This window comes from Oncorhynchus gorbuscha, linkage group LG07 (assembly GCF_021184085.1).
Source record: "Oncorhynchus gorbuscha isolate QuinsamMale2020 ecotype Even-year linkage group LG07, OgorEven_v1.0, whole genome shotgun sequence".
In the NCBI taxonomy this organism is placed as follows: domain Eukaryota; kingdom Metazoa; phylum Chordata; class Actinopteri; order Salmoniformes; family Salmonidae; genus Oncorhynchus; species Oncorhynchus gorbuscha.
In genome coordinates, this window is record NC_060179.1 from 55,535,212 (window position 1) to 55,546,681 (window position 11,470).

General features: G+C 41.2%; 1 protein-coding gene across 1 annotated transcript; it reads left to right on the plus strand.

The window, feature by feature from the left end:
• Positions 1-565: 565 nt before the first annotated feature.
• Positions 566-11,120, plus strand: LOC124039014 (melanopsin-A-like). Its single transcript, XM_046354904.1, has 5 exons — positions 566-671; positions 8,482-8,612; positions 9,059-9,259; positions 9,930-9,998; positions 10,219-11,120. The coding sequence occupies exons 1-5, from the start codon at positions 566-568 to the stop codon at positions 10,525-10,527; spliced, it is 816 nt and encodes a 271-aa protein (XP_046210860.1). The 3' UTR covers positions 10,528-11,120.
• Positions 11,121-11,470: the final 350 nt, after the last annotated feature.

Below are 11,470 nucleotides of genomic sequence, written 5' to 3' on the forward strand. Positions count from 1 at the left end.
CAAGGAAGAGTGGCAGCAGCTAATTGGGATCCTTAATAAATACAAATATGCATTCGCTCTCAAGGAAGTCTGAGGGAGTCCATCTCTGTAGCAACCAGGCGTCTTGCAATGGCACAGAGCAAAAGTACTATTGAAGAGCAACTCACACTGCCACCACTAGTGGGAGCCATACTCCACTGGTGAGCAAGAGTCAGCCTCAACCGCGGGCTGCTCGCTAAGAGAGTAGACAACTGGTGCACAATCTCGCCTGGGGTCCTATCCACAGTTACCAAGGGCTACAGACTCAGGTCTATTGGAGGAAGTTAACTTTTGCGTGCTCAAGCCGAACGTACTGTCCCATTCTATTCGTCCAGGCGACTGGTTCAAGTCATTTATCAGAAATTGACAAAGGGGAAAAAAAGAGAATAACGAAAATGTGCATGTAGGATTACTAATCCCCTTCCTCCCTCTCCTTCCCCCTCCCTCCTCTCTCTCTCTCTCTCTCTCTCTCTCTCTCTCTCTCTCTCTCTCTCTCTCTCTCTCTCTCTCTCTCTCTCGGAGTAAGAGTTTGCGTACTCCGGCCAACATGTTCATTATTAACCTGGCGTTAACAGACTTCCTCACGTGTGTGACTCAGACCCCCATCTTCTTCATCAACAGCATGCATAACAGGTGGATCTTTGGAGAAAAAGGTAACCATAGTTATGAAGGTAACACCTTAGGAGAGAAGGGCAAATTACTTATTGGAGGTTCAATGTCAACTAATGAAGTCTACAAAGGGAAACCCAGCAATGAGCTGTCCAGCGAAGCAGAACTCCCAAATGGCTATTTTTCACTGACGACCCACACTTACTAGACTTTATATACACACCATATACACAGTCACTCACACACACACTACACTGTTACTCCCATACTTCAAACACTACGTACGCGCACACACTTAACACACACACACACATACCGACACAACACAACACAAACATACATGCACACACACTTCTGTTGCAGTTAGGTGAATTATGGCCCATTTCTCCTGACAGAGCTGTAACTGAGTCGGTTTTGTAGGCCTCCTCGCTCGCACACACTTTTTCAGTTCTACCCACACATTTTGTTTAGGATTGAGGTTGGGGCTTTGTGATGGCCACTCCAAAATCTTGACTTTGTTGTCCTTAAGCCATTTTGCCACAACTTTTGAAGTATGCTTGTGGTCATTGTCCATTTGGAATACCATTTGTGACCAAGCTTTAACTTCCTGACTCATGTCTTGAGATGTTGCTTCAATATATCCACATACTTTCCCCCCTCATGATGGCATCTATTTTGTGAAGTGCACCAGTCCCTCCTGCAGCAAGACACCCCCACAACATGATTCTGCCACCTCCGTGCTTCAGGGTTAGGATGGTGTTCTTCAGCTGCAAGCCTCCCTCTTTTTCCTCCAAACATAACGATGGTCATTATGGTAAACTGTTCTATTTTTTTTTCATCAGACCAGAGGACATTTCTCCAAAAAGTGTGATCTTTGTCCCCACGTGCAGTTGCAAATCTGGCTTTTTTTTATGGCGGTTTTGGAGCAGTGGCTTCTTCCTTGCTGAGCGGCCTTTCAGGCTATGTCGATATAGGACTCGTTTAACTGTGGATATAGATACTTTTTTACCTGTTTCCGCCAGCATCTTCACAAGGTCCTTTGCTGTTGTTCTGTGATTGATCTGCACTTTTCGCACCAAAGTACGTTCATCTCTAGGAGACAGAAAGCGTCTCCTTCCTGAGCGGTATGACAGCTGCATTGTCCCATGGTGTTTATACTTGAGTACTATTGTTTGTACAGATGAATGGGGTACCTTCAGGCATTTGGAAATTGCTCCCAAGGATGAACCAGACTTCTGGAAGTCTACCATTTTTTTCTGAGGTCTTGGCTGATTTCTTTTGATTTTCCCATGATGTCAAGTGAAGAGGCACTGATTTTGAAGGTAGACCTTGAAATACATCCACAGGTACACCTCCAATTGACTCAAATGATGTCAATTAGCCTATCAGAAGTTTCTAAAGGCATGACATAATTTTCTGGAATTTTCCAAGCTGTTTAAAGGCACAGTCAACTTAGTGTATGTAAACTTCTGACCCACTGGAATTGTGATCCAGTGAAATATAAGTTGGAATTGTTGGAAAAATGACCTGTGTCATGCACAAAATAGATGTCCTAACCGACTTGCCAAAACTATAGTTTGTTAACAGCAAATTTGTGGAATGGTTGAAAAACGAGTTTTAATGACTCCAACTTAAGTGTACGTTAACTTTTGACTTTAACTGTAGGTGCACAGGTCGAGAGAATTTTGAGTAATCAAGGTGACAGTGACACTTTCAATACCGTCTTGCACACTCTTGCCTGCATCCAACTGATCTAGATTGTAATCTTTAGTGCAACAATTGCAAATGAGAGTTTCTATTAGAGAAATTCAGGTATGTTTATCCCCGTTTGGTTCTGTTTGCTTCCATTTAAGAAATGTTTTTCAACGGAATTGGCGGAATGAATACACCCCCAGTCACACGCAAACAACTATGAAATAACACATATGGAATCAGTTAAGAACTTTAAGAACTAATTCTCATTTACAAGGACAGCCTACTCACCCCTCCCCAACAGGAATGTGAACCCCAGTCTCCCACTTTCCCCGCAAACACATCTGGTTAACCTCTTCAGTCGACCCTCTACTTTTTCGAACATTCTGTTAAAAATCGCGCAACATTTCAGCGCCCTGCTACTCAGGCCAGGAATATAGTATATGCATATGATTAGTATGTGTGGATAGAAAACACTCAGACGTTTATAAAACTGGTTAAATCACGGCTGTGACTATAACAGAACGTGCGTTTCATCGAAAAGTGCAGGAAAATCTGATCACTGAAAATGGAATTAAATATCCATGCGCTACTTCCAGGAATTGTTCAAAGTGAACCGAATTACATGAGGCCGAGGTTGCAGAGTCTTGTCATTTGATTCGGCTTTGATTCTTGGTCAAACCGAATCAAGGGAACCGATTCCCTCCGGTCTCCGACCGGATGTTTTGGTCGAGCTCTCTCCAGACATTTTTTAGAGACGGACAGCTATAGAATTTACATCGCCTCCTGATGAATTTTATCGCTTATTAACGTGTACTAATACCTAAAGTTGCATTACAAAAGTATTTTGAAGTGTTTTGTGAAAGTTTATCGTCAACTTTTTGAATTTAAAAAAATGACGTTACGTTATGAAACGCAATTTTTTTTCCGCTTATCACACAGTCTTCATAGATCGATATCTAGGCTATATATGGACCGATTTAATCGAAAAAAGACCCAATAGTGATTATGGGACATCTAGGAGTGCCAACAAAGAAGATGGTCAAAGGTAATGAATGTTTTATATTTTATTTGTGCGGTTTTTGTAGCGACGCTAATTATTTTGTTTACGTCCCCTGCGGGTCTTTTGGGGTGTTACATGTTATCAGATAATAGCTTCTCATGCTTTCGCCGAAAAGCATTTTAAAAATCTGACTTGTTGCCTGGATTCACAACGAGTGTAGCTTTAATTCAATACCCTGCATGTGTATTTTAATGAACGTTTGAGTTTTAACTAATACTATTAGCATTTAGCGTAGCGCATTTGCATTTCCAGAGCTCTAGATGGGACGCCTGGGAGCATGAGGTTAATAAAATAATGATAAAAAACACTTTCAAAATGCAATGTTGATTTAGTTATGGATCCATAACGAATTACTACGGGAATAAATATCACTGATTTACCGAAATATTGGAACAAAGTTGTCTAATGAAGGCAGACCATTTAGAATCCTCCAATCCTGTAGCCTACTCACAACTGTCACGTTGTACAGCACCATATTTTCCATTCCATTGTAACGGAACCCTGAGGGTTTTGTCTTGTCATGGAATAAAAACACCATAATATTATTCAAATTATTTAAGCAAGTACCAGTCAAATGTTTGGACACACCTACTCATTCCAGGATTCTACATTGTAGACTAATAGTGAAGACATCACAACTATGAAATAACACATGTGGAATCAGTTAAGAACAAAGACAGCCTCCTCCTTCCTCCCTGTTGGGGGATTGAACCCCGGTCTCCCGTCCGCACGATACAGGGACTTTTTTTTAGCTAAATAGCCCAGTACTGTACTGCCGACCGTCATGTTGTTCAGCGCCATATCTTCAGTTCCATTCTAACGGAAACCGTTATGGTTTCGTTTTTTTTAAATATTTTTTTATAGAAACACCATAATATTAAAACTAGTTAGGGATAGGCGGGATGCAAATGTCTCAACTGGCCAATTGCCAGGGAAAATGCAGAGTGCCAGATTCAAATAAAATACTATAAAATTCAAACTTTCATTAAATCACACATGTAAGATACTCAATTAAAGCTACACTCGTTGTGAATCCAGCCAACATGTCAGATTTTTAAAATGCTTTTTGGCAAAAGCATAAGAAGCTATTATCTGATAGCCTTCACCATCTGCACCAGCAGTAAACAAAGGAGTTAGCATATTTCAACCATGCAGGCGCTACACAAAACGCTGAAATAAAATGTAAAACATGCATTACCTTTGAGCTTCTTTTGTTGGCACTCCAATATGTCCCATAAACATCACAATTGGTCCTTTTGTTCGATTAATTCCATCCATATATATCCAAAATATCCATTTATAAAGCGCGTTTGATCTAGAAAAAAACAGCTTACAAAAAACGCAACGTCACTACAAAATATTTCATAAGTTGCCTATAAATTTTGCCAAAATATTTCAAACTACTTTTGTAATGCAACTTTAGGTATTTTTAAATGTTAATAATCGAGCAAATTGTAGACTGGGCAGTCTGTGTTCAATACAGGAATGAAAACAAACCAGCGCCACTTTTCACGTCTTGCGCAACTCACAAAAGTGTACCCAGTTCCTAGTTGGCCTACTTCTTCATTGCACAAAGGAATAACCTCAATCAAATTCCAAAGACTGGTGACATCCAGTGGAAGTGGAAGGAACTGAAAACAGGTTCCTAAGAAATATCCCTTGGCAATAACAGGTTGGAACAGAGAGAGGCAAAAAAATAGATTCTGAACAGTCCTCAGGGTTTTGCCTGCTACATAAGTTCTGTTATACTCACAGAGACATGATTCAAACAGTTTTAGAAACTTCAGAGTGTTTTCTATCCAAATCTATGAATAATATGCATATCTTATATTCGTGGCATGAGTAGCAGGAAGTTAAAATTGGGCATGCTATTTATCCAAAAGTGAAAATTCTGCCCCCTAGCCCCAAGAGGTTTAATCTAATGAATTAAGCCACATTTCTTAAACTCAATCCCATATACTATGTTATTACAAAAAAGTTTTTTTAAATTCTCTGGTAATGCCAATACGGAATACTATCAAATGTTTCTCAAAGATCCCCTCTGAGGGTCAAACTAGCAATAACTTGCAGTAACAGAATTTTTTTTTTGAGAATTAAATGACGTGCCACAGAATGCTGCGGCAGCATGCAAGGTGTGCCGCAGTATGACGCAACTTTTAATGGAGGAACCACTATAGTTCACTTTCATAGCAGCCACATAAAAACAGTATGATCACTTTAATCATTGTATATATAATTCCTTATATATATATGCCATTTAGCAGACGCTTTTATCCAAAGTGTGCATACATTCTACGTATGGGTGGTCCCGGGAATCGAACCCACTACCCTGGCGTTACAAGCGCCATGCTCTACCAACTGAGCTACAGAAGGACCACATATATATATATATATATATATAATTCCTTCTCACAGCTATATACGCACCCTCCTCCTCTCACCTTTTCACTTCGCTTGTGGACATCAGTGCACAACACATCAGTCGGTGGCAATAAATTAATAAAACCAAAAGCTTACCTTGACTTGAAAGTGTTCCAGTGTTAGATAGCCATAGCCAGTTAGCTAACATCCCTCTCCGTTTGAGCCGGGTGTTTTCTTTTAAGCTAAACTAGCTAGCTACATTTGTTAGCTAAGTGAAAGTGAAAGTTTTAAAAAATACAACCAAATATAGCTAGCTCTCTCTCTTATCTATCTTGCATCTCCTTAATTTTTGAAGACATGAATTTGTTCAAAACTGTTCAACTATTGTGTTTCTCTACCGTTGCGTCAAATACACATGTTATGCACTGCAGCGCTACCTAGCTGTAGCTTATGCTTTCAGTACTAGATTCATTCTCTTATCCTTTTATTTGGTGGACAACATGTCAGTTTATGCTGCAAGAGCTCTGTTAGGCTGGAGGACATCCTCCGGAAGTTGTCATAATTACTGTGTAAGTCTATGGAAAGGAGTGAACCATGAACCTTCTAGGTTTTGAATTGAAGTCAATGTACCAGGAGGAGGACGGAAACTAGCTCTGGATTGATTGGATTGAAATGCAGCCCCTGCAAATAAACAGATCTCTTGCCGAAACTGACAGATTTTGATAGGGATTTTGATAGGGATGTATTTTTTTATTATATTACTTATATTGAGGTTAGGGTTAGGAGTTAGGTTAAGGTTTAGGAGAAGGGTTAGCTAACATGCTAAGAAGTTGCAAAGTAGCTAAAAAGTAATACGTTGTTTCGAAGTTGCTAAATTGTTGTCCGTGATGCGATTTCAACACTCAACCTTTGGGTTGCTAGACATTCACATTATATGCTTACCCAGTTTTTCCTGATCTGGTAGTAGGCTAACCAACTCTGGACCCTAGTTGTAGCGTATGACATCAACTGTAAAATAAACATATTTTTCTATGGGCTATTATGGGAGCAGATTATGCTTCTATTCAGTAATGGTACTGTTATTTTAGTATTTTATTAGGATCCCCATTAGCTGTTGCGAAAGCAGCAGCTACTCTTCCAGGGGGCCCACACAATATAAAACATGACACAATACAGAACATAAATGAACAAGAACGGCTCAAGGACAGAACTACATACATTTGGTCATATGGTTTAAAACAAACAACAGCAACAAAAAAAACCCTGGACAAACAATTCCCAAGGGAGGATGAAAACATTAGAACTCTTTACACAGACCGAGACAGCAACTGCAGTTGGACAAAAAAAAGAACAGGTCTGAGCTCCGCTGTATGCATGATTTCATCGTGTAGGCCTATATATCTGTAACGGCGTATCCCAAATAATACAAACCCCAATACGAAAACAACATATAAACCCATGTCACACCCTGGCCTACCCAAACATATAACAAAAACACAAAATACAATGACCAAGGCGTGACAATATCTGTAATTAAAAAGGTTCTCATACAGTATGTCATCACTACTGTAATGACTGATTAATTCCAGTCAATCATTTTGGATGAAAAAGGCCTATCCACCGTAAGTGTGACTATAAACCACATTTGATCACTTTCACATTTTCTCAGAACACAAATAAATTGGCCTATTTTAGGCTATAGATACATATAGATACATAATATAAATAATAATAATATATGTCATTTAGCAGACACTTTTATCCAAAGCGACTTACAGTCATGTGTGCATACATTCTACGTATGGGTGGTCCCGGCGATTGAACCCACTACCCTGGCGTTACAAGTGCCATGCTGTACCAACTGAGCTACAGAAGGACCACATGCTAGTTTCCCCTGGCCAGGCCTAGATGGGATTAGAGTGCATAGGCTTCCTGCAGCTGTGGTTGTTGTCAACAGTTGAGCAGACTGAAGCACAGATTATTGTGCACATTGACAAAGCAATTTATATATTTTTGGGGGTGGTGGGTATGGGCTCATAATAATGGCCAGTATGGTGGGAATGGAATGGCATCAAACATATGGAATCCATGTGTTTGATGTATTTGATACCATTCCACATATTCTGCTCCAGCCATTACCATGAGCCCGTCCTCCCCAATTAAAGAACCACCAACCTCCTGTGCTATAGATAGCATTTGATTACTGCTACAGTGTTATTAGGAATGTTAATCAGATTGGTCCCGCGGTTCTTAATTTTTAGTATTTTTTTCCCACTTTTTAATCATTGACATTTTATTTAATTGTTATGCGCTAGTAACATAAGCATTTCACTGCACACGCTATGACACCTGCCTAATTGCATACACAACTAATACATTTTGATTTGATTTAAATCGTTGTGCAACATCATGGGTAAGCTCTGGCCTTCATCTTTCCACTCGAAAAAGTGGATTTCTACTGGTGTGGCAGTTTAATATGGGTATCTACTCTGTTCCTAGTGACCTCTAATCTCTAACCCTTTAATAGTCTTTATGATGATTAGAAATAGATGTCAGATGGAGTTTTTATACTGTAGATTAGACAACCTTAAACCTACCATCAGCTCTCTGGCTCAATGCAATGAATCTTCTCTCTCTCTCTCTCTCTCTCTCTCTCTCTCTCTCTCTCTCTCTCTCTCTCTCTCTCTCTCTCTCTCTCTCTCTCTCTCTCTCTCTCTCTCTCTCTCTCTCTCATCCAGGCTGGCAATCAGTAAGTACATCCCATGTATGGGTGTGTTGCTGTGTGTTCCTACCAGAGATCGTTATAGCAGCTTCATGTGCTCCACCCGTCGTTCATCCCTCACCAGTACATCTGACCCTTGCAAGACTGGCAAGTGCCACTTCTCCTCCCTGTACAACAGTGAATCAGTGAATCTTCCTGCCTCTCTCTCTTTAAACTTTAGGAACGTCGAGTCCTCTTGGCTCTCCCACCCCTATGACGGGCCAGCTCCCGCTCATCCCAGTCAAAGCTGTTCTCTTTCCTGGCACCCCTATGGTGGAATGAGCTTCCCCCTAAATCAGGACAGCTGAGTCCCTGCCCATCTTCTGAAAACTTCTGAAAACATTTCTTATTAACATTGACTTTGTTGGTAGTGGCTTTATCGAGGACACATTTTATGACTGTGATATGTTGTAGTCTTACCTAGCTTTAAGAGGAATGCATTAACTGTCTGCTAACTGACTAAAATGTACATGTAAATGAGTGCAACATCGAACGTATATCTTTGAATTATTTGTTTGTGTGTGTGTGTGGGGGGGGGGGGGGGGGGGTCTCAGGGCCTTACGGAGGCGGAACTCTCCTCTCGTCCGGCCAGTCGTCAGGTGTCTAGTGATGTCACCCAGCCCCACCCTACCTTCTCTCAGAGGTCAAAAGTTCATTGTTCCCTGAAGGTGAAAAGTCACGACTCAGGGGTGTTTGAGAAAACCGCCTCTCAGTCCCCCTCTGACCCCGCTTTCTTCCACCTGCAACACACCACAGTGAGTGGCAGAATGTGTGTGTGTATCTAGGTATTGGACATAAATGTACTGTGTGTTTCACAATCACAATAGCCCACTTAGCTAAAGCTCCCCACTACTTTCTCTCGCCATATAGGAGATGGGACATGTCAGTTTCTTTATTATAGATGTCTATATTTAATCCACACACACACACACACATACACACACACACACAATACTCCATTAGTTGTTCTGTAATCTGGTGCTTGTAATCCCCATGTGATGCTTAACATTTACATACATCTATCACATGACCCACATTGCACTGTTAGTGTTTTTGTTCGTGTGTGTGTGTGTGTGTGTGTGTGTGTGTGTGTGTGTGTGTGTGTGTGTGTGTGTGTGTGTGTGTGTGTGTGTGTGTGTGTGTGTGTGTGTGTGTGTGTGTGTGTGTGTGTGTGTGTGTGTGTGTGTGTGTGTGTGTGTGTGTGTGTGTGTGTGTGTGTGGATTAAATATAGACATCTATAATAAAGAAACTGACATGTCCCATCTCCTATATGGCGAGAGAAAGTAGTGGGGAGCTTTAGCTAAGTGGGCTATTGTGATTGTGAAACACACAATGTGTGTGTGTGCGTGCGTGCGTGCGTGTGTGTGTGTGTGTGTGTGTGTGTGTGTGCGTGTGCGCATGCTGACCATGTCTTTCCTTTCCAGACTCTGACAGAGCCAGAGGACATCTCCATACCTGAAGTCATTGGTTTTACTATTGTCCTTCCTGCTACTGTAAGTATACTGGCCAATGAAATACGTTTTCTCAATGCCCTGTGCAAATCCTGTAATGATAGTTCTGTCAAGTGGCCTATCCCATTAGTGAGTGCAGACGTATATATACATGTACTGTATAGTTTAAACACTTTAGCAATCAACCAGTCAATCAATCAATGAATCAGTTTGACAGAATTATGCCGTGAGAATGACACCACACTGTCTTTCTCTGTTGCAGCTGGAAGATGTCAGAAAGGAAAAGTCTAAAGGCATAAGTGGGCGTGTCCCTTCCACATGCCTAAACGACGCGATCCCTGCCATCATCGTCACCTCTATGGAAATCCCCTTAATGGGTGGGGTCTGTTGTGAGAGAACTGCTGGATGTTGTGCAATTGGACAATGTATGACACAGCTCTGTGTGTCGTTTCTCTCCTCCTCTAAAGGGCTCTACACTGCCAGCATGGTATCTAGTGTCTGTGTGTGTGTAACAGTATTGCTTCCATCCCGCTCCTCGCCCCAACTTGGGCTTAAACCAGGGACCCTCTGAACACATCATCAACAGTCACCCAAGAAGCATGGTTACCTATCGCTCCACAAAAGCTGCTGCTCCTTGCAGAGCAAGGGAAACAACTACTTCAAGGTCTCAGAGCGAGTGACGTCACCGATTGAAACACTAGTAGCACACACTGCTAACTAGCTAGCCATTTCACACCGTGTGTGTTTTGTATTTGTGGATTAGGAGACGTTTTCCATTGAGCTGTAGAAAACACAATCTGAAAACAGTTTCAGTCGATGACTTTCCTTTTTATGTTTTTAAACATGGAGGATTGTTCATGTTTTCCTCTCCACATTCTCTCCCTCCTCCTTTTCCCTCCCTCCTCCCCTACTTTCTCTCTCCTCCCTCCTGAATTTATTTACACAAAGTGTCTGTAGGCTATTTCTCTCCTTCTCCCTGAAGAATACACCGTTTTTCTACCCCTCGTGGAATTAAAGGCATTGTGTTGGTATTATTATTGGATCGAGGGAGTTTCTTTTTACAATATTCATTCTTATTTTTTACGGTTCTATATTTCAAGGAAAATGGCAGAATGGGTCATTGTCTATTGCTTATCACCATTTAGACCTGTCACCTAAGTGTGTGTGTGTGTGGGGGGGGGGGGTTAGGGGAGAAGTTTCTACTGTATATGGTCCTAACCCAGTGCCCCAGACAGCACCATATTGATAAGATAATAAAGATATTGTAAGTGTATGTGATAAGGTGAGTGTGTACTCAATTGTTTTAATCGTCATTTTGGCACCATACACGGCCCTGCCTCAATTTAAATGGCACCCTATTCCCTAGTGTACTACTTTTAACAACAGCCCTATGTAGGGAACAGGGTATTATTTGGGACAGTGTATTTCTCTGCTGCGCGTCGACTCTATGGTTGTAAAGGATCTCTTTGGTGTGCAAATACAGATTTAGTTGTGGTTCTGAATGTTGATGAGCT

Excerpts from the sequence above, each read along its gene's own strand:
- LOC124039014 (XM_046354904.1), top strand. The coding sequence starts at position 566 with ATGTTCATTATTAACCTGGCGTTAACAGACTTCCTCACGTGTGTGACT. Across the intron at positions 672-8,481 it reads GTGGATCTTTGGAGAAAAAG|GCTGGCAATCAGTAAGTACA; the intron begins GTAACCATAGTT and ends TCTCTCATCCAG. Across the intron at positions 9,260-9,929 it reads TCCACCTGCAACACACCACA|ACTCTGACAGAGCCAGAGGA; the intron begins GTGAGTGGCAGA and ends TTTCCTTTCCAG.